Here is a 23,676-nt window from a genome sequence, read left to right as displayed (position 1 = left end):
GGCCTGCTTATGCTAGCTCTATGCTGCTCCTCAACTGGGGAAAATTCTCCCCCCAGCTTATTGTGGACTCTTTATGCCACTGATGATGCAGCAGATGGAGGCCAGAATGGGGACAAGGATCAGCCCCTGACTCTTGTTTATGTCTACAAACAATAATACATAATATAAAAGCTATCATAAATGTTGCCAGTGCTTTCCTCCGTAAGCTTCTTTCTTTTCAAGTATTTTTAATTCCCTCATTCTTACCACCAGAAAAACCTCCACCCTTTTTTGTGGGGCGGGGTGGAGAGGGTGTAAAACTTTATTACTCTATGTTAGCAAAAACATAAGATTCATAGACAAATATTTGGATCATTATTTTACTTTGATGGATCCCTATATATTTCCAGTTCAAGAACCAATTGTGAAAATTAGTTTCAAAGCCCCTTGGGAGTTCCCAGGTTTTGAATTATGCCTTTGGCCTACACTAGTTATCTTAAATGCACCAAGACAATAAAATTGCAAATTGAAAAGCAAATATGCTAAGAGTGAATAATGTAAAATGACAGCTGTCCTACCATTCACTACTGCACCTTGAAGTTGTCTGTATGTTATACAAGACTTTATGAAGTCAAAACCAAAAATCATCTCCACCACTGCTCCTGGTGCTTGCTCTCTCTCTGCTTCTTAACCGTAACATATCCATGATACTACGAGCATATATGTCTCGCAAATTAACATTGATATTTGAGTCAGTGGATGTGTTCTTTGTGAGCTTCTTTAAAGCTTCACGCTGTCGAAGAGCAGCCTCCTTTATCTTCAGCGTAAAATAACAAGCAGAAAAACGGTCATTTATTATAGCTATAGGCAAAGCCAAGACCAATATTCCCGATAATATACACATAAAGGCCACTACCTTGCCAGTGGTAGTGTCTGGTCTAATGTCGCCATAACCAACGGTTGTCATGGAAGTTGTTGCCCACCACCATGCACAGGGCACACTTGTGAAAGTTGTGCCAGGGACACCTTGTTCAACAAAATACTCCACTGTGGAAAATATAGATATTCCCACAGAGAGAAAAAGCAGCAGCAGGCCAACCTCCTCGTAGCATTGTGCAATAGTCATCCCAAGAGATCGCAAGCCTGGAACACAAGAAATGCTGTCAGTATCTTAATCCACGTAACTGTCTTCACACCTCTGTTAAGAAGCACTTGTTCTGAAAGCTAGACACTTTGTGTTTTATGTTTCTGCCTCAGGAATGCCTTTATGAGAAGGCAATGCTGTTTGGAGAACCAATGGGAAAACATGATTATTCAAGAAATAAAACACAGAGGTCTCTGATTTATGGTCCCTATTTTGAAATAAATAAAAAAAAGATATTGACATCCAGTATATAGATGAATAAGGGGCTGATCTTGAATCATATTAGAGTGAGGGGGAAGATGGGCAAAGACAGGAGTGGGAGATACACATCTCATGCCTTCCTCTCTTATGCTGGTTACTGCCAGCTCTGCCAGGTACATCCCTTCAGTTACAATGTTGTAGGAGTAACTTGTTATAAGGGAAATGATCCATTCAACTTGGGGGACTGGGATCTAGGCATAAGGAGATCACCTTTGTCCAACTTTACAAACCCCTTAGCCTCACTTGCACCCCTATTCAAAAGCTGGGTAGGTAGGGGAAGGGAGCATGAGTGTGCAGAGACTTGCACAGGACAAAGACAAGTGTGCACGTGTGGTAGCTCTTTGCCCCCCCCCCAGGGTATGCAGTGCCCCTTGGCTGGCCAGTGCAGGGGTGAAAAAGCAAATACAATAACAGTGCAAAGGAAGAAATGCCACATGCACACAAATTAAAAACAAAATATATCCACAAAACAAGGCATCCTCTAAAGCCAGTTATGATAACTTGGATCTCTGTATTATATCTTCTTGATCACTGAGGATGTTATGAATTCTGACAAAGTGTTTCTCCCACTAATTTTTTAAATAATGAATATTGTTTTTATTTTTGAAGGGGAGAAATGCAATGCTTATAAATTACCCCCACTGAGCTCCAACTAAACCAAATAATGTTGGAAACTAAGGTTGAACTCATGCATTTTTGCATGTCTCAGACAGCCATTGGAGTCTCTGGGACGTTGAGACATAAATGTGTTTAAGATTTCTTGTTGCTTTTGGGCCAATCTTTGTTTGCCAGTGCACACACAAAGCCCTTGGGTTGGTACATGCACCTCAGAGAGTGCAATTGGGCTCTTTGGTTTTTGGAGAATTTTTCTTTTCCTCCACTCTACCTAGAGGTGAGACTGATACTGGAATACTGTACATAGTTCTGGTGTCCATATTCTAAAAAAAAGATGTTGAAAAATTGGAGAGGATGGAGAAATAAGCCACTAAAATTATCTGAGGGCTGGAAAAAATGCCTTACAGACGTAAAGAGCTCAACCTGTTTCATTTAGCAAGTGGTGACTTGATTGCAATGTATAAGTATCTTTGTAGGGAGCAAACACTAGGTACTAAATGGCTTTTTAATTGGCAGAGAAAGGCATAAGAAGAACCAGTGGCTGCAAGTCAAAGCCAGACAACTTCAAACTGGAAAGAAGGCACACATTTTTACAGTGAGGGTGATTAGTTATTGGACAAAACTATGAAGGGAAGTGGTAGATTCTTCATCTCTTGATGTCTTCAGTCCAAGGACGGATGCGTTTCTGGAAGATATGCTTTAGCCAAACACAAGTTATAGGGCACACAATAAGCATGTTCTCAGTGATCAGTGGGTGTCAGTGGCTGTGCAGGTTTTTTAATTTCTTACCATATGAAAGCAATTCTTTTCAAATGATTTCTATGGCCAAGGCAAACCATGGTTGCTCCAGCACAAGCACACTGAGGTTTAGCAGAAAGGCCATAGGGAGTCCCGCTTTCCTCTTGTGTGGAGGGCTGCAGTAACTTCTCTGTAGGTGCTGGGGAGTGCAGGGAGTGAGTCTTGGTAGCACTGCCAGTAGCACAAGGGGTGCCAGTAACGGTGAGTCTCAGTGAGGCAGAGCAGTGGCCCTGGCCCTATGTGCCACTAGGGCTGTGCCGGGGAAGTGCTAGGTCGAACAGATATATCAAATCTAACTGCTCAGCCCACACAGCCTGCTTTATGTCCCCTTTATGACCACATCCCTTCCCTTCCCCCCCTTCCCTCGGCCTTTGCAGAGGCATAGTTTTGTGTCCTATATGTCTTTATCATCCCCACCCACAGGAATCGTTTGGATCTGCCATTTCTTCACAAAATGTGCAGAGTATAGTGAGCATTCCTCAGTCACACCCCACTACGCACAGCAGGGCTACCCCGGCCCTTCCCCCAACCTGCCCCGCCCTCATCCACTCCCCTGGAGTGGATCCCAAATTCAGTATCCCAAGGATGATGCCATACAGGTAGGTGACTTGACTTCTAGGTGGGAGGGAGAGATGTGATTATGGATGATCCCCTCTGTGTGCAGAACTTTCCATATTAATGACTATGTTTATGTATACGTTAGAATCAAAATGAAAAACCCTCACCATTTTGTCATCTTTAACTAACAGGAAGCAGGCTCCAGATCTGTATAGTGTATATTTCCATTCTGATTTACTAGGTTTATCTTAACAGTCTGCTCTGCCAGAAGACGAGAACTGTTTCCGACAACATTCAAATTATAGTGAGCTGCAGTTTTTGATTTACTGCTCTGAGCCTGGGTGACTGGTAAAACTTAAATATCAAAAACTATACAATTAACACCACGGCATTTAAGCTGTTTTGAGCTGCTTACATGTGTAGTTAAGTGGCATCTAATTCTGTATGATAAAGAAATGGACTACTATTTTCAGTTTTAATGGTGAAGTGATACTTCAATCTCAGACTAGGAGAGTTATGAGGTTTTGATAAGATTAATTCAACTTGTTCCTTTCTATGACAAGAAATCACTAAATTCTATATGGGAGAGAGACAGGTGATGCTAAACCAATAGGATAACAATTTCCTGAATGGTTTTTAAATAAACATATGAAAGACAGAAAGGTGTGACCCCAAAATTCAAAGTGAAGTTCTCTAATGTCAACAATCGTCATTACAAACCTGGGGAATTGCCACTAGGAGCTGTCATAGGGTCTGCTACACTTCGACCTGCAGGTGTCGTTCCATTCCCATGCTATCTCTGCTAGCTAGTGCACTAAAATTGCAGTGGCAGAAGTGGGGGACTAGCCACCTTGAGTGTGTACCTAGTGTTTTTGACCAACAGGTCATTTCCTTCTATCCCTTCTATGCAGATTCAGTTTTATTACTGTGGCAACAGCACCCTGGATAATCTGTAAGGGTTACTATGTGTCTGTACATTTAACTTGCTTGGTTAATTTCTTTTGACCTCTTATGGCCTGTAAAATGCTAAAACCAACACTGTGTTAAATCCATGAGCTAAAGGTACCTGTGGAATGTCTGCCCAGCTTCAGCATACGCAGAGCTCTGAGCAGCCTCAGCACCTGGACGATGCGCCCCACATTCTCCAGCTCTTGAGAGCTCTCCCCACCGCACATGCTCTCCACCAGCAGGGTGATGTAGAAGGGTAAAATGGCCAGCAGGTCGATGATGTTCGCCACGCTCCTCAGGAAGCTCCACCGATCCCGTGTGCACAGGAGCCGCAGGGCAAACTCCGCTGTGAACCAGACAATGCACACATACTCCAGGGCGTCCAGTAGTGGGGGCGCCAACCAGCTCAGCTCCACAGAAATCAAGGCCATGTTGGCAATGGACACGACAACAAAGGCCATAGAGAGGGTGCCAAAAGTCCTGGCAGCTACAGAAGAGCGAGGCTTCTCCAGCATCTCCCAGAGCCTCTGCCTGACATTGGGACAGAGACTCCCAGAGAAATCCTCTTCCTCATCCTGGGCATCCAGCTCTTCTGCATCTTTCTTGATATCCAAGGCTTCACTCAGTTCCTTCCTCCTGAAGTACCTGCGCAGGGAATCCAACCCAAAATATAAACCTTGAATAACAATTTTTGCACTATTATGGAAACTGCCTTTCACATGAAAAAACCCTGCAACCAGAGTAAATCTTCTTAAAGGGAATTTGATAACGTCCTGATACAGCAAAGGACATAAGCTCATCCTTAACTTCAAGCACGTGATAAAGTGCTTTGTTGAGTTAGGGCCATAGAGCACATCCACACAGCCATTATGTTCCTGTGGTGCTCATTCATATCAGTGAGAGCTTTGAATGCGCCAAGATCAGGCCTACAGTTTGGGAAATTATGCCAGAACAAAGATATAAATATGTGCTTGGTACCACATAGCTTTAGATATGTGAGTGTTCTCTTCCCCTCCCTCCCTCTCCCCTATATATATATATATATACACACAGGGGGAAAGAGAGAGAGAGAGAGAGAGAGAGATTGGACATGATAACAGTTTTCAAGTACATAAAAGGTTGTTACAAGGAGGAGGGAGAAAAATTGTTCTCCTTAACGTCTGAGAAAAGGCAAGAAGCAATGGGCTTAAATTGCAGCAAGGGTGATTTAGGTTGCCCATTAGGAAAACACTTCCTAATTGTTAGAGTGGTTAAGCACTGGAATAAGTTGCCTAGGGAGGTGTGGAATCTCCGTCATTGGAGGTTTTTAAGAGCAGGTTAGACAAACACCTGTCAGGGATGGTCTAGATAATACTTAGTCCTGCCATGAGTGCAGGGGACTGGACTAAATCACCTCTCGAGGTCCCTTCCAGTACTATGATTCTATGATTCTACTCTTAACGTCAGTGAGACTAACTGTGAGAGTAGGGGATGCTCATGTAAGGCTGGCAGAATCAGGCCCTATGTTTCTAAACCATCTTGTCATTTTTACTAATAATATTTTACTTATTTTTTATTACATTGCTTACAGTTACAATGCTTAGAAGGGCGGTATATAATCCTTTATACAAAGGTTTGTCCCAAACCTACCATTAGCTCAAGAACGTATTTTATTATACCTGTTATTTGCACCTTATTTAAACACTTAGGTCCTGATTCAGCAAAGCAATTAACCATCTTTACTGAGTAGTTACTATGGATTTTAAGCATGTGCTAAATGCTTTGCTGAATCAAGGCCATATTTATGGAACATTTTCTTCAAACAAGGAGATTACCAAGAAACATGAGACAATCCTTCTTTTCATATATACATGCTGGTAGTCAGTACATTTATTGATTGCTGTTGATAGTGAAGCCTCATACCAAGGGATGTGGTGGATTTTCATCAGTCTTTAAATCAAGGTTGGAAGGCTTTCTAAAAATATGCTCTAGCTCAGACACAGGATAAGAGCATGATTCAGGAATTACTAGATGTGATTCTATGGCCTGTGTTATGCAGGTCAGACCATAATGATCCTTTCTGGCCTGAAAATCTATTAAAAAAATCAGTGAAATTGAATAGCACCTTGAAGCCATTCTGGAATAGATACTGTTGGACTGGCAGTGCAGGTGTGCACTGGTTTTTGTATCGCATTCATCTGATTACAATGATTTTAAGGTAAGCATTTTGGATTTTTTATTTATCATTTTTAGAACACCCCACACTTCAATATTAACAAATAAACCAGGAACCAAAATTAACCACAACCAATAGAATTAAAAGAATAAAAATATCCTAGCACAAACGTCACAGATGTCCATCTTCTCTGCCTTCTCCTTGTCCCTATTTAACATTTTCATCTGCTGTCACTTCTGCCTCAGCCTGTCCCCCCCAGTGATTTCCTTCTGCCTCTTCCTCCTCCCACCCAGAACTCCCAGTGCTACCCTGTCCCTTTAGAGGAAGTCGATGCAGCATTTGCCCAGCCACTGTTCCAATACTGAATCTCATCATCCTGCCCCCAGTGCCAACCTGCCCTCTAGTAAGAGTCATCACTGACCTCTTCTAACCTTTTCCCTCCCCCGTCCAATATCCACTTGTCCATGTAGTGGGAGTTGGTGCTGAGTTTGTGCAGCTCAGCTCCTTCCCCAGCACCCATCTACCCCTGTAAGAACAGCTGATGCTGAATTCCTCCAACCCACACTGCTGGATCTCTTCCCTTCACAACCCAGGGCCTGCCTGTCTCTGCAGCAGGAGTTGATAGTGAGAGCATCCAGCCCACATTATTATTTTCCTCCTTTTCCCAGTGCTCACCTGTCTCTGCAGCAGGAGTCAATGCTGAGCTCGTCCAGACCCCAGTACTGGATCTCCTGCAGGAAGGAGAGGGCGCACAGCTGCTCCATCACATGCAACCTTCCTGTCTGGTAATAATTCAGGATGTAGCGAAATGCCTGTGAGCTCCGGTCGAAAAAATACTCGTTCTCCATCAGGTTGGCATCGTCGCAGAGCTCCAGGAGGCTAGAGGCTACATCCCGGGCAGCGGACACCACCATGGCCAGCTTGCCGAGCCGGGTGTCTGGGTAGCAAGACAGAGTTTGCTGGGACAGTACGAAGCGGCTGCCTCCCACATTGATGGTGAAACAGTCTAAGGTGGGGTCAACTTTCTGCAGCAAGGGCCCCTGCTCCTCCTCACTGCAGAAGACGCTGGACTCTAGGGAACCCAGCGATGTGCTGTCCCCTGGCTCCTGTCCGGTTGTCTGGGAAGAAAGGGACATGCAGCAGGGAGGCGACTTCATCCTGCAGCTGCCAGTAGCAGCCCACGGTCTCCTATGTTAAAAGACACAGCAAAGGTGAATAGAAGACAGCCCAGTTGAGGGAAATGGGCCAACCTAGTTTTTAAGTGTATTTCTTTCATATAATTTCCTTACAGATTCAAGGGGACATTCCTGCCCCCACTTGCTCAGAGCAAAGCGTCCATCTCAGATAGAGCTCAAAAAGAGACTGAAGTAGCCAAGCAGGATATACATCTGGTTAATAACAAATAATAATGATCCCTGAAATATGTTTACCTTGCATTGGTTTCACACCAATTGGAATTTGATTGATCATTAAGGGCTTGATCCAAATCCCATTAAAGTCAATGGAAAAACTCCCATTGACTTGAAAGGGCTGTAGATATGTCCTAAAATTTTAAAATTACATTGCCTAAAGGGTCATGTTTCATGCTAAGATTTATTTATTACCATAATGAGACATCAAGGTAAGATCCAGTTGCTTTGAAATTTGGGATTGTAACTATATGTGCCTTCTTTGCAACTATCCAGGGGAGTATTGTCTTTAGCATTTTAGCATCATCATCATCACCTGTCTCTCAGGCAACATTTGATGAGTCATAAAAGAAAGAAAGAAAAAAAAAAGGGCAAATTAAGCATACCGCAACCCAGTAACTCATACACTTTATCCAGCACCATAGCACCTCTCCCATACAGAACTGGAGATGTTAGCCTTCTGCTTTTCTGAGGTAAAGAGCTGGATGCCAACTATATGGAAACAACTCCACAGAGACTTTAGAGAGGAGGAGAAAGTTGTGCATGTTTTGTACTTAAGAATGACCATTAACCAAGGCTACATACGAAATAACCATTCTCTAAAATATCTGCATGCACCAGCTGGCCATCAAAGCTGCCCCTCTGTTTGCACTCGGTAGCAATAATAGACCTACTTAAAAAGTTAAGCAGCTGGAATGGCTAAAAGTCTAACGGGGTCGGTTAAAATTCCCCCGAAGTATCACAATTTCATCCTTATCATAATTTGTTACTTGCGATACAAGGGTTTTGAAAAGCCCAGGACCGCGCACGAACGCCTGTTGAACACGAGCCCGCTGCAAAGTTTTAAAAGCGGGCTTGCATCTGACTGAGACCTTGTCAAATCCATAGACATGCACGAGAGCATTCGCTGATGCGCCGCTGTCCCGGGGCTGGCGGGCAAGAGCCGGAGGGTTGTTCAAGGGAGGCAGAGCGAGAAACTCTTCTGCTCAGCGGCTCCTTCCCGAGCGCCCGGCGAGCTCGGCGGCGCGATGCTGGGCATAGAGAGCCCGAGCCAGCTGTGCCTTACCTGCCCGGCCGCCTCGCTCCGCATCTGGGCTGCTGATGCTGCTGCTGCTGGCGGCTCCTCCCCCCGAGTGGCTCCCCCGGCCGGGAGCGGGGCGCGGCGGCTCCGGCAGGGCTGCTCGCTGCCCGCCCGCGCCTCGCCACAGCCCCGCGAGCTCAGCTCCCGGGAGCGCCAGACCCGCGTTCCGGGTCATGTGCTGTGGGGAACTGGGGGGGGCGGAATTCCACCGCCGCCGCCGGCCCCGCGGCTGGGGACCCGCGGGCTCCGTGTGAACCGGCCGGGCGCCGCCTGCACGGGGCAGAGTGGGGGAGCTGCGTGTCACCTCCCCGCGAACCCCCACGGGCACTGCCCTAGAACCCCCTGCCCCCTAACCCCTGGCGCTGCGCTAGAGCCCCCTCCCCGCGAACCCCCACGGGCGCTGCCCTAGAACCCCCTGCCCCCTAACCCCTGGCGCTGCGCTAGAGCCCCCTCCCCGCGAACCCCCACGGGCACTGCCCTAGAGCCCCCTGCCCCCTAACCCCCACGGGCACTGCCCTAGAGCCCCCTCCCCCCTAACCCCAACGGGCGCTGCCCTAGAGCGCCCTGCCCCCTAACCCCCACGGGCACTGCCCTAGAACCCCCTGCCCCCTAACCCCTGGCGCTGCCCTAGAGCCCCCTCCCCGCGAACCCCCACTGGCGCTGCCCTAGAGCCCCCTGCCCCCTAACCCCCACGGGCACTGCCCTAGAGCCCCCTCCCCGCTAACCCCCACGGGCACTGCCCTAGAGCCCCCTGCCCCCTAACCCCCACGGGCACTGCCCTAGAGCCCCCTCCCCCCTAACCCCAACGGGCGCTGCCCTAGAGCGCCCTGCCCCCTAACCCCCACGGGCACTGCCCTAGAACCCCCTGCCCCCTAACCCCTGGCGCTGCCCTAGAGCCCCCTCCCCGCGAACCCCCACTGGCGCTGCCCTAGAGCCCCCTGCCCCCTAACCCCCACGGGCACTGCCCTAGAGCCCCCTCCCCGCTAACCCCCACGGGCACTGCCCTAGAACCCCCTGCCCCCTAACCCCTGGCGCTGCCCTAGAGCCCCCTCCCCGCGAACCCCCACTGGCGCTGCCCTAGAGCCCCCTGCCCCCTAACCCCCACGGGCACTGCCCTAGAGCCCCCTCCCCGCTAACCCCCACGGGCACTGCCCTAGAGCCCCCTGCCCCCTAACCCCCACGGGCACTGCCCTAGAGCCCCCTCCCCGCGAACCCCACGGGCACTGCCCTAGAGCCCCCTCCCCGCGAACCCCACGGGCACTGCCCTAGAGCCCCCTCCCCGCGAACCCCCACGGGCGCTGCCCTAGAACCCCCTGCCCCCTAACCCCCACGGGCACTGCCCTAGAGCCCCCTGCCCCTTAACCCCCACGGGCACTGCCCTAGAGCCCCCTCCCCCCTAACCCCCACGGGCGCTGCCCTAGAGCCCCTTGCCCCCTAACCCCCACGGGCACTGCCCTAGAGCCCCCTCCCCCCTAACCCCCACGGGCGCTGCCCTAGAGCCCCCTTCCCCCTAACCCCCACGGGCACTGCCCTAGAGCCCCCTGCCCCCTAACCCCCACGGGCACTGCCCTAGAGCCCCCTGCCCCTTAACCCCCACGGGCACTGCCCTAGAGCCCCCTGCCCCCTAACCCCCACGGGCACTGCCCTAGAGCCCCCTCCCCCCTAACCCCAACGGGCGCTGCCCTAGAGCGCCCTGCCCCCTAACCCCCACGGGCACTGCCCTAGAACCCCCTGCCCCCTAACCCCTGGCGCTGCCCTAGAGCCCCCTCCCCGCGAACCCCCACTGGCGCTGCCCTAGAGCCCCCTGCCCCCTAACCCCCACGGGCACTGCCCTAGAGCCCCCTCCCCGCGAACCCCACGGGCACTGCCCTAGAGCCCCCTCCCCGCGAACCCCACGGGCACTGCCCTAGAGCCCCCTCCCCGCGAACCCCCACGGGCGCTGCCCTAGAACCCCCTGCCCCCTAACCCCCACGGGCACTGCCCTAGAGCCCCCTGCCCCTTAACCCCCACGGGCACTGCCCTAGAGCCCCCTCCCCCCTAACCCCCACGGGCGCTGCCCTAGAGCCCCTTGCCCCCTAACCCCCACGGGCACTGCCCTAGAGCCCCCTCCCCCCTAACCCCCACGGGCGCTGCCCTAGAGCCCCCTTCCCCCTAACCCCCACGGGCACTGCCCTAGAGCCCCCTGCCCCCTAACCCCCACGGGCACTGCCCTAGAGCCCCCTGCCCCTTAACCCCCACGGGCACTGCCCTAGAACCCCCTGCCCCCTAACCCCCACGGGCACTGCCCTAGAGCCCCCTGCCCCTTAACCCCCACGGGCACTGCCCTAGAGCCCCCTCCCCCCTAACCCCCACGGGCGCTGCCCTAGAGCCCCTTGCCCCCTAACCCCCACGGGCACTGCCCTAGAGCCCCCTCCCCCCTAACCCCCACGGGCGCTGCCCTAGAGCCCCCTTCCCCCTAACCCCCACGGGCACTGCCCTAGAGCCCCCTGCCCCCTAACCCCCACGGGCACTGCCCTAGAGCCCCCTCCCCCCTAACCCCCACGGGCGCTGCCCTAGAGCCCCCTGCCCCCTAACCCCCACGGGCACTGCCCTAGAGCCCCCTGCCCCCTAACCCCCACGGGCACTGCCCTAGAGCCCCCTCCCCCCTAACCCCCACGGGCACTGCCCTAGAGCCCCCTCCCCGCTAACCCCCACGGGCGCTGCCCTAGAGCCCCCTCCCCGCGAACCCCACGGGCACTGCCCTAGAGCCCCCTGCCCCCTAACCCCCTGGCGCTGCCCTAGAGCCCCCTCCCCGCGAACCCCACGGGCACTGCCCTAGAGCCCCCTGCCCCCTAACCCCCTGGCGCTGCCCTAGAGCCCCCTGCCCCCTAACCCCCACGGGCACTGCCCTAGAGCCCCCTCCCCGCGAACCCCACGGGCACTGCCCTAGAGCCCCCTGCCCCCTAACCCCCTGGCGCTGCCCTAGAGCCCCCTGCCCCCTAACCCCCTGGCACTGCCCTAGAGCCCCCTGCCCCCTAACCCCCACGGGCACTGCCCTAGAGCCCCCTGCCCCCTAACCCCCACGGGCACTGCCCTAGAGCCCCCTCCCGCCTAACCCCCACGGGCACTGCCCTAGAGCCCCCTCCCCGCGAACCCCCACGAGCACTGCCCTAGAGCCCCCTCCCCGCGAACCCCCACGGGCACTGCCCTAGAGCCCCCTCCCCCCTAACCCCCACAGGCACTACCCTAGAGCTCCCTCCCCCCTAACCCCCACGGGCACTGCCCTAGAGCCCCCTCCCCGCGAACCCCCACGGGCACTGCCCTAGAGCCCCCTGTCCCCTAACCCCCTGGCGCTGCCCTAGAGCCCCCTCCCCGCGAACCCCACGGGCACTGCCCTAGAGCCCCCTCCCCGCTAACCCCCACGGGCACTGCCCTACAGCCCCCTCCCCGCTAACCCCCACGGGCACTGCCCTAGAGCCCCCTCCCCCCTAACCCCCACAGGCACTACCCTAGAGCTCCCTCCCCCCTAACCCCCACGGGCACTGCCCTAGAGCCCCCTCCCCGCGAACCCCCACGGGCACTGCCCTAGAGCCACCTGTCCCCTAACCCCCTGGCGCTGCCCTAGAGCCCCCTCCCCGCGAACCCCACGGGCACTGCCCTAGAGCCCCCTCCCCGCTAACCCCCACGGGCACTGCCCTACAGCCCCCTCCCCGCTAACCCCCATGGGCACTGCCCTAGAGCCCCCTCCCCGCGAACCCCCACGGGCACTGCCCTAGAACCCCCTGCCCCCTAACCCCCACGGGCACTGCCCTAGAACCCCCTGCCCCCTAACCCCTGGCGCTGCCCTAGAGCCCCCTCCCCGCGAACCCCCACGGGCACTGCCCTAGAGCCCCCTGCCCCCTAACCCCCACGGGCACTGCCCTAGAGCCCCCTCCCCGCGAACCCCCACGGGCACTGCCCTAGAGCCCCCTGCCCCCTAACCCCCTGGCGCTGCCCTAGAGCCCCCTCCCCGCGAACCCCACGGGCACTGCCCTAGAGCCCCCTCCCCGCTAACCCCCACGGGCACTGCCCTACAGCCCCCTCCCCGCTAACCCCCACGGGCACTGCCCTAGAGCCCCCTCCCCCCTAACCCCCACAGGCACTACCCTAGAGCTCCCTCCCCCCTAACCCCCACGGGCACTGCCCTAGAGCCCCCTCCCCGCGAACCCCCACGGGCACTGCCCTAGAGCCACCTGTCCCCTAACCCCCTGGCGCTGCCCTAGAGCCCCCTCCCCGCGAACCCCACGGGCACTGCCCTAGAGCCCCCTCCCCGCTAACCCCCACGGGCACTGCCCTACAGCCCCCTCCCCGCTAACCCCCATGGGCACTGCCCTAGAGCCCCCTCCCCGCGAACCCCCACGGGCACTGCCCTAGAACCCCCTGCCCCCTAACCCCCACGGGCACTGCCCTAGAACCCCCTGCCCCCTAACCCCTGGCGCTGCCCTAGAGCCCCCTCCCCGCGAACCCCCACGGGCACTGCCCTAGAGCCCCCTGCCCCCTAACCCCCACGGGCACTGCCCTAGAGCCCCCTCCCCGCGAACCCCCACGGGCACTGCCCTAGAGCCCCCTGCCCCCTAACCCCCTGGCACTGCCCTAGAGACCCCTGCCCCCTAACCCCCACGGGCACTGCCCTAGAGCCCCCTGCCCCCTAACCCCCACGGGCACTGCCCTAGAGCCCCCTCCCCCCTAACCGCCACGGGCACTGCCCTAGAGCCCCCTGCCCCCTAACCCCCTGGCGCTGCCCTAGAGCCCCCTGCCCCCTAACCCCCACGGGCACTGCCCTAGAGCCCCCTCCCCGCTAACCCCCACGGGCACTGCCCTAGAGCCGCCTGCCCCCTAACCCCCTGGAGTTCCTAGAGCCCCCTGCCCCCTAACCCCCACGGGCACTGCCCTAGAGCCCCCTCCCTGCTAACCCCCTGGCGCTGCCCTAGAGCCCCCTCCCCGCGAACCCCCACGGGCACTGCCCTAGAACCCCCTGCCCCCTAACCCCCACGGGCACTGCCCTAGAACCCCCTGCCCCCTAACCCCTGGCGCTGCCCTAGAGCCCCCTCCCCGCGAACCCCCACGGGCACTGCCCTAGAGCCCCCTGCCCCCTAACCCCCACGGGCACTGCCCTAGAGCCCCCTCCCCGCGAACCCCCACGGGCACTGCCCTAGAGCCCCCTGCCCCCTAACCCCCTGGCACTGCCCTAGAGACCCCTGCCCCCTAACCCCACGGGCACTGCCCTAGAGCCCCCTGCCCCCTAACCCCCACGGGCACTGCCCTAGAGCCCCCTCCCCCCTAACCGCCACGGGCACTGCCCTAGAGCCCCCTCCCCCCTAACCCCCACAGGCACTACCCTAGAGCTCCCTCCCCCCTAACCCCCACGGGCACTGCCCTAGAGCCCCCTCCCCGCTAACCCCCACGGGCACTGCCCTAGAGCCCCCTGCCCCCTAACCCCCTGGCGCTGCCCTAGAGCCCCCTCCCCGCGAACCCCACGGGCACTGCCCTAGAGCCCCCTCCCCGCTAACCCCCACGGGCACTGCCCTAGAGCCCCCTCCCCGCGAACCCCCACGGGCACTGCCCTAGAGCCCCCTGCCCCCTAACCCGCACGGGCACTGCCCTAGAGCCCCCTCCCCGCTAAACCCCACGGGCGCTGCCCTAGAGCCCCCTCCCCCCTAACCTCCACGGGCGCTGCCCTAGAGCCCCCTCCCCCCTAAACCCCACGGGCACTGCCCTAGAGCCCCCTCCCCGCGAACCCCCACGGGCACTGCCCTAGAGCCCCCTCCCCGCTAAACCCCACGGGCGCTGCCCTCGAGCCCCCTCCCCCCTAACCCCCACGGGCGCTGCCCTAGAGCCCCCTGCCCCCTAACCCCCACGGGCGCTGCCCTAGAGCCCCCTCCCCGCCAACCTCCACGGGCACTGCCCTAGGGCCCCTCCCCCCTAACCCCCACGGGCACTGCCCTACAGCCCCCTGCCCCCTAACCCCCTGGCGCTGCCCTAGAGCCCCCTCCCCGCGAACCCCACGGGCACTGCCCTAGAGCCCCCTCCCCGCTAACCCCCACGGGCACTGCCCTAGAGCCCCCTCCCCGCGAACCCCCACGGGCACTGCCCTAGAGCCCCCTGCCCCCTAACCCGCACGGGCACTGCCCTAGAGCCCCCTCCCCGCTAAACCCCACGGGCACTGCCCTACAGCCCCCTCCCCCCTAACCCCCACGGGCACTGCCCTAGAGCCCCCTCCCCGCTAACCCCCACGGGCACTGCCCTAGAGCCCCCTCCCCGCTAACCCCCACGGGCACTGCCCTACAGCCCCGTCCCCCCTAACCCCCACGGGCACTGCCCTAGAGCCCCCTGCCCCCTAACCCCACGGGCACTGCCCTAGAGCCCCCTGCCCCCTAACCCCCTGGCACTGCCCTAGAGCCCCCTCCCCGCGAACCCCCACGGGCACTGCCCTAGAGCCCCCTCCCCCCTAACCCCCACGGGCGCTGCCCTAGAGCCCCCTGCCCCCTAACCTCCTGGCACTGCCCTATAGCCCCCTGCCCCCTAACCCCACGGGCACTGCCCTATAGCCCCCTCCCCCTAACCCCCTGGCACTGCCCTAGAGCCCCCTCCTCCCTAACCCCACTGGCGCTGCCCTAGAGCCCCCTCCCCGCTAACCCCACGGGCACTGCCCTAGAGCCCCCTCCCCCCTAACCCCACGGGCACTGCCCTAGAGCCCCCTCCCCGCTAACCCCCATGGGCACTGCCCTATAGCCCCCTTCCTGCCCCCTGGCACTGCCCTATAGCCCCCTTCCTGCCCCCACTGGCACTGCCCTATAGCCCCTTCCTGCCCCCACTGGCACTGTCCAATAGCTGCCTGTTACCCCCCACTGGCCCTGCCCTACATCCCTCTCCTTCCCCCCCCCCCCCATGGACATACCCACTAGCACTGCTCTATAGCCCCCTGCTACTCCCCCACTGTCACTGCCCTATAGCCCCCTCCTGCCCACTATGGACCTACCCACAGGCACTGCCCTATAACCCCTGCCCTGCCCCCTACTGACATACCCATTGGCACTGCCGTATAGCTCCCTCCTACCCCTGCACTGACATGCTCATTGTCACTGCTCTATAGCCCACTCCCCATCCCCACTGGCACTGCCCTATAGTCCCTGCCCTGCTCCCCCACTGACATACCCACTGGCACTGCCTTATACCCCCTGCTATTCCCCACTGACATATCCATTGATAATGCCCTATAGTCTCCTCTTATCCCCCCACTGGCACTGCCCTAAGACTCCGCTGACATACCCATTGACATACCCACCAGCAAAGCCCTATAGGTCCAACTGACATACCCACTGATACTGCCCTATTGCCCCCTCCTACCTCCACTGACATAGATACTGTCACTGCCCTATAGTCCCTTTCCCTGTACCCCACTGATATATCCACAGGCACTGCTGTATACCCCCTACCCTCTACTGATGTACCCTTGTCACTGCTATATACCCCCCGACTATCCACTGACATACCCACTGTCTCTGTCCTGTAGCCCCTCCCCTGTCCCTCCACTGATATACCCCCTGTCACCGCTGTATAAACCACCTTCTCATATCCACATTAACATACCCACTGTCACTGCTTTCACATATGTTCCCTAACTGTCCCTGCTGTGTATCCTCACCATCAATCCCCAAATTGTAGCATGAAAATAAATCTAGCTGCTTCCTCTGCACCAAATACATATGGATCAACCTGTCATGTTGCCATCCAGACATGTGAGTGCCACAGAAATGTGAATCTGTGTATTATATGCTCCTTTATGTATTCATTATGCCTCCATTTTATACTCACACGCGTATGCACTGCCTTTATCTATTCACAATGAGTACACTATAGTTACACTGACAAAGCCCTTTGAAAAGTTAAAGAGCACTCTGAAACAAAAAGTATAACCTTTTTATAATAAATTAGAGGAAAATTTTCAAAATATATGGCTTTTATTATGTATTATTTCAAATATGAAGTCTGCATCCCTCCCCATGTTACTAGAGGAGTCACTACATAATTAACAGCTATGATGGGTTCCTAAATACATAATACATTACTGCCTTAAGCCACTCCCACCACCAACAGACAAAACCCGCCCAAGTAAAGGAATCCCCACTATGGGAAAGCTACACATACTGAAGTGCGTATTTCAGTGAAACCTGCCATGAGTAGAGTTCTTGCAAATACTCATGCATAATTTTAAACAGGAAAGTCTTTGCAAGATCAGGGTCATGTTTTGTGTTTACCTCTATCTTTTAAGAAAAATATACTTCTGTGAAGGTGGTATCTATTTTGTTTTAGCTCAGGAATCCTTATATGTATCTCTCCCCAGTATTAACGCTTTGTATTAACTAGTCTTCATAAAAGGGAACTGTGATCCTCCCTAGTGCCAGTGGGGCTTTTCTCACAAAGTTACTTGTTAAGATATTTCTCCAAGGTTAACTTTGTGTAACTGCTATATATTCCAAACAATGTCAATTCTCAGTTGTTGTCAGCAAGGTTCACTGACTTCAACAGAGTTATACCAATTTATACTAGCCAAGGTTCTGGCTCACTGTCTGGGATTTTAATTTTTAGTTAAAAAGAAAGTGAACCAATGTGTTTAAAGTCTGAATTCTACTTTTTCTTATTTGTAAGTTTTTACTTTATTAAAAAGGAATTTTTAGAAAGAATGCAGAAAAACCATCAATTTTCAAACATATACCAATAAAATAAAGCAGAAGTGTTTCAATGAAATGAGAGAAACAAGGTTGCACTTCGCTTCCCGGGGGTGCTAGGGATCAAGCATGGCCGGGCTTTTCTTCACCGCAAGAGACTCAGGGAGCAGGACTGCTGGGCTATTTTTCATTCCCTGGGAGACTCAGAACATCAGCTGGTCCTTCTCACTTGCACATGGGGAGCCAGAACAACCGGCTTAGTAGTTTAATAATTTCCCTGGTAATCCTTTCATGAGGCAAAATCCTTGTCTCATTGAAGACAATGGCAAAATCTCCAATTGACATTAATGGACAAAGAACTGCCCATTAGAATTTAAAAACTCTACATCAGTGGACTTGGTAAATTTCCTGAGCTATTTGGCTCCTAGGATTATTAGGTCAGCTGTATGTATTTCCAAGCTTCTACCTTGAACCAAGTCTATTTGGTTTAACGCTCTTAGCTCTGGTTCAAGCTAGAGTGACTACATAATACTGTACTGTTATGCAATAAATGTTCATAACAATTCAGTGACACAGACCCATGTTTGGATTGCCATCCTGCACAAGGCCCCAGTCTGGATCTCACTAATGTGATGCCTTGACTAAATAAATAAATTTCTTTTTTCTGGGAGTCAGAAAAGAAACATTTTGCCACTGTGGAAATATCAGAGTTGCTGCCCAACATGTCTGTTATGAGAATTGAAAATTTGCGGCGATATGAAAGGAGGTGTTACAAAAATCTCATTAATTTCCTATTGCATTGAATGCCTTTTATTTTGTAGTTCTCATATTAGGACTGTGTTTTTATCATGGCAACTTTGGGGGGCTTTTTTTTTAAGAGCTGGGTGATCACCACACTGGAAATTGCTTGGATTTATACCAAGGTTTATGAAAGCAGAATTTGGCCCTGTTCTCTGGTCACTTACACTTAATTCTCTTCTCACTTACACTTGTGTAAATCAGGAGTAATTCTATTGAAATCAAACTTTATTTTATTGAAATCAAACTGAGGTCTTGAACGTCTTCCTGAAGCATCTCAGTAGCCCACCTCACACTTTTTATTCAATTCCTCTTCTAACTTGATGTCCATAAGAGGTAAGCCTAAGAAAGATGTTATTTTATATTGTTACCCTTTCTTCCAAGACCAGTGTCCCATTTCTGACACTAGCATCTCCTTTCTGCTGAGCAGTAGCAGATGTCCAGTCCAGTTTCCCAACAAAGGAGAAATTAGTCATGAGGAGTCTGAACACATTCTAAATATCACTTTTTTTATTTATTCATATGCACCAGTCCTGGCACAGAGGTGGTCAAATAATATGCAGCGCAATCCCTTCTTTCAGGAGTCTCAACCCAACATCGGCCCAGCTCTCAGTGAGCAACTCTTCCTCATGAATTGACTCCAGTCAAAGCTCCCTTTCCAAGGACAATGGCCTTTGCACAGAACCTTGCATATCTACAAATAACTGCAACACAACATGTCTTCCCAAGACTTAACATTTGCTCACACATGAAGAAAAAGAACTTGGAAAACTATGTTTTATTGTGGTATCTGGTGACACCTGCTGAAACAATATTCATATTTATTAAAAACTATTCAGCAAATAATACCCCTCCTTCCCACAAAAATTGCTACAATAGTTAGTCTAACTGTAACCATTGTCTTTCTTACCCCACCTCACCCTGTTGTTAACTCATTGTGTCATGTGAAATTATGCCTTGATTCTGCAAGCTGCTCTGCCTGGAGTGACCCCCTGCACAGAGACCCAATTAAGTCAACCAAGCTCCATGTGGGCAGACCCTGACCCTGCAAAGACTTATGCACATGCTTAACTTTACACTGTGAACTGTGAACTTTACACACTGTGAATTGCCCTGATGACTTCAAGTTAAATGTGTGTACAAATCTTCACAGACCTGGGGCCCCAGGTAGTGAGCTCTGCTGGGTGGGGACCTTGTGTTTCTGTGAGACTCCCTGCATAATTTGGGGTTCTCTAAAGTGATAAATAAAAATAATAATAATAGTACTAGTCAATTCTTTATTGTGATCTACTTTTGACATGAGGAGACATGGTTGATTCTTTACTTGGATACTGTGTGCAGTTGTGTGATGTGTGTAATGATTAGAGCAAGCCCACTGTGGAGATTCTAGTTATCTTTTTAATATCACACATTGACAGAGATAGATGATAATGTTCTATTAAGTCATGAGCAAGTTTTTAGGCAGTAAAAGACTTCAGCCTTTGAATAAGTTGGCTCCTGAATCTGAAGAATGAGTTGTTGAAAGCCATCTTGTAGGACATAATCACTTTTTTTGTTTTGTTTTAATTTTATGACATCTAATTGTCACAGCTATAAAAGGATAAAATGTGTAACAACCAGAGGCAGATATGTCTTCTTTGAAAAGAATGATTTAGCCAGTTATAGCTTATAAAAAACGTTAGCTTCTCTTTTTAATTCAGGAGCACTCTTTCATCCTCTGTTAATATGACAAATAATGAGATTAGGCACTGCTGGTTATATGACTATTATTTGTTAATTTGCATAACTAACTAAGCAGCACTGTCAGATTTAAAATAAACATATGATATATATGAATAAAATTTTACTTCCAGTGCTTGCTTTTACACACACGCACCATAGCATTGTGCAGGTGCACATGGTGCCTAAATAAAGAATCAACTGTATCTCTTCACATAAAAATTAGATCATAATTGAGTTGTTTGAGTATATGTATATAGGAAGAAAAAGTCCGATTCAATCCCTCTAGCTAGGTAATTATCAATTCAGTATACAGCCTTCACCAGCATAATATCTGATCATCATATATAACAAACAAGGAGAACTGGAAATAGTCAACTACAATACCCACCTGCAGAAGTAAAGAAACAGATTGATAGAGCCAGAAGAGTTCCCAGAAGTTACCTACTACAGGACAGGCCTAACAAAGAAAATAACAGAACGCCACTAGCCGTCACCTTCAGCCCCCAACTAAAACCCCTCCAACGCATTATTAAGGATCTACAACCTATCCTAAAGGATGACCCAACACTCTCACAAGTCTTGGGAGACAGGCCAGTCCTTGCCTACAGACAGCCCCGCAACCTGAAGCAAATACTCACCAACAACCACATACACAACAGAACCACTAACCCAGGAACTTATCCTTGCAACAAAGCCCGTTGCCAATTGTGCCCACATATCTATTCAGGGGACACCATCACAGGGCCTAATAACATCAGCCACACTATCAGAGGCTCGTTCACCTGCACATCCACCAATGTGATCTATGCCATCATGTGCCAGCAATGCCCCTCTGCCATGTACATTGGTCAAACTGGACAGTCTCTACGTAAAAGAATAAATGGACACAAATCAGATGTCAAGAATTATAACATTCATAAACCAGTCGGAGAACACTTCAATCTCTCTGGTCACGCAATCACAGACATGAAGGTCGCTATCTTAAAACAAAAAAACTTCAAATCCAGACTCCAGCGAGAAACTGCTGAATTGGAATTCATTTGCAAATTGGATACTATTAATTTAGGCTTAAATAGAGACTGGGAGTGGCTAAGTCATTATGCAAGGTAGCCTGTTTCCTCTTGTTTTTTCCTACCCCCCCCCCCCAGATGCTCTGGTTTAACTTGGATTTAAACCTGGAGAATGGTCAGTTTAGATGAGCTATTACCAGCAGGAGAGTGAGTTTGTGTGTGTATGGGGGTGGGGGGGATGTGAGAAAACCTTGATCTATGCAGGAAATAGCCCGACTTGATTATGTTAAGAGTTGTCACTTTGGATGGGCTAGCACCAGCAGGAGAGTGAATTTGTGTGGGGGGGTGGAGGGTGAGAAAACCTGGATTTGTGCTGGAAATGGCCCACCTGTTGATCACTTTAGATAAGCTATTACCAGCAGGACAGTGGGGTGGGAGGAGGTATTGTTTCATGATTTCTGTGTGTATATAAAGTCTGCTGCAGTTTCCACGGTAAACATCTGATGAAGTGAGCTGTAGCTCACGAAAGCTCATGCTCAAATAAATTGGTTAGTCTCTAAGGTGCCACAAGTACTCCTTTTCTTTTTGCGAATACAGACTAACACGGCTGTTCCTCTGAAACCTGTACATTTTGTGTGTATTGAAAAGTGTCACGGTAAATAACATTTCCATTCATAGTAAATGACATTCATCTTTATTATAACTCTATTTACTGTAATGTGTTATCAAGGTTAATGAATTTGGTTCATTTTACCCACATTATTGCAGCAGCAATTTTATCTATTCAACAACTTTCTTCAATTAGAACTTTTGGGGAAACCTGTTTAATCACTTGATACAGCACACAGTGTTACTTGTTTACCGGTTGTTCCTTCATTTGAAGTGGCTTAAGAGAGTTTCATTTTACTTGGGTAATTTGAACACATTGGTGAGCCTCACATTTATCCTTTCAACAGGTTACATTTTCATGACAAACGGTAGCTTTCAAGCGGCTATCATAACTATGATAATACACTTATATAGCATCCTTCATCTGGACATGCACTAGTTAATCAGTCCTCACAACATACTTATGAGGTAGGAAGCATTATTATTAAATAATGATGAACAAAGAAGTTGAAGGTCAGATTGTGATAGTTAATTGCTGCTCTATGTTGGGGTCTGTTCAGAGTTACATTACTCCAGTGGGAGCATCAGGAAACGTCACGTTTCAAGGATGCAGAATGCCTATCAGAGCTCCTTAGCATGGACAGGGACTGTGTCCACCAAATCACCTACATAACATGCACTCCTCTGGATGGGCACACAGCTCTGCTGGCTGGTGCAGCATGGGGCCAGAGCCTTGTTCTCATCTCCTCAGCTTCTCCTCCTGGATTGAGGATGTAAGTGTGAGTAGTCCTTGTGCTTAGGAGAGCACTGTGAATGCAGCTGCAATTGGTACCTGTTCAGGACAGGAGGCACATGGAAGAATGGTTTACGTTCCCTTTCCCACACTTGCCTAAACCAGCCCTGACAGATTTCCCAAGGTTTCTCATTAGACTGGTGACAGGATAAGGACAGAACCCAGTCCTTTGGGCTGTGACATGTACAAGTCATCATGTCCTAGAAATGGCTGGGAAAAATAAGACTCTGGAAGTAGGAGCTAAACAACACTTAAAAATGAACCAGATAAAAATCTTAAAGGTATTTTTCAGGATGCTGCCTCATGATATATTTACTCATGCTCCTATGAGATAAAGGACTTGCCTCTGTAACTAAGTGAACCAAGTTCTATTTTGTTACAACTCAATAGTACAAGAGAAAACACAGACCATCATTAACGTTCAGTGGCTAAACACCAGCTCAGTAAACTGATTAGCCAAGATAACCAATCATATCACTTACTATAGATTTCATCAAAAGAAATAAGACATCTTGCCAATTATTCCAGCATAACATAAATAATCGTAGCTAAATATGGTTGAATACAATTACCAAGGGGAAACAATTGTACATCAGAAATATATTAACATCAAATTAAGTTATCATCTTATGTGACTATAAAAGTATGTTAACCTCAGTTTCTCTCACATCTAGGATTCAAATTACAGTGCTTCAGTGTCAGTATCTCAGGTCTAAGATAAATAAGCTGAATAAAACTTCACCAAGAAATATTTTTATAGATGTTATAGGTGTATGTTTATATGTGAGGGTGTCAGAGAAAATCAGTTTCAGGCCTTGGATTTTGTAAGTCTTTATTATGAAGCAGGATTCCATGGGAGATGGTGATGGGTAAGCTCGACTGATAGCTTGGCTCCTCTTCTGTTCTTGCTGGAGTGACAGTAGTCAGCTTTGCTTCAGGGCTAATCAGACATGTCATCTTAGCAAGCAAGAAACACTTCCTGTCAACTTTCCTCCTTTGTGGGCGTCCTTCAGAATCCATCAGAGTCAGGGATGTCTCACTTGATGCTATTTATAATGTCTGCACAAGCTCGACCCTTAAATTATTCAGCTCTCAGTTTTAAGATCCCA

At 51.5% G+C, this 23,676-nt stretch overlaps 1 protein-coding gene across 2 annotated transcripts; it reads right to left on the bottom strand.

Moving 5' to 3' along the window:
- Nucleotides 1-427: 427 nt before the first annotated feature.
- Nucleotides 428-8,972, bottom strand: KCNV1 (potassium voltage-gated channel modifier subfamily V member 1). Of its 2 annotated transcripts, none has more exons than XM_073329350.1 (4): nt 8,934-8,972; nt 7,134-7,646; nt 4,422-4,948; nt 428-1,122 (listed from the first exon to the last, which is right to left on the bottom strand). In XM_073329350.1, exons 2-4 carry the CDS (start codon nt 7,613-7,615, stop codon nt 611-613), a joined length of 1,521 nt encoding a protein of 506 aa, XP_073185451.1. In that variant the 5' UTR covers nt 7,616-7,646; nt 8,934-8,972; the 3' UTR covers nt 428-610. The 2 variants fall into 2 exon arrangements, with proteins under 2 accessions (XP_073185451.1, XP_073185450.1); XM_073329349.1 differs by lacking the exon at nt 8,934-8,972 and adding an exon at nt 8,063-8,109.
- Nucleotides 8,973-23,676: the final 14,704 nt, after the last annotated feature.

Source organism: Lepidochelys kempii, chromosome 2 (genome assembly GCF_965140265.1).
Source record: "Lepidochelys kempii isolate rLepKem1 chromosome 2, rLepKem1.hap2, whole genome shotgun sequence".
NCBI classification, from domain to species: Eukaryota; Metazoa; Chordata; order Testudines; family Cheloniidae; genus Lepidochelys; species Lepidochelys kempii.
The sequence above is the reverse complement of the archived record's forward strand: the minus strand, read 5'-3'. Positions and strand labels throughout refer to the sequence as shown.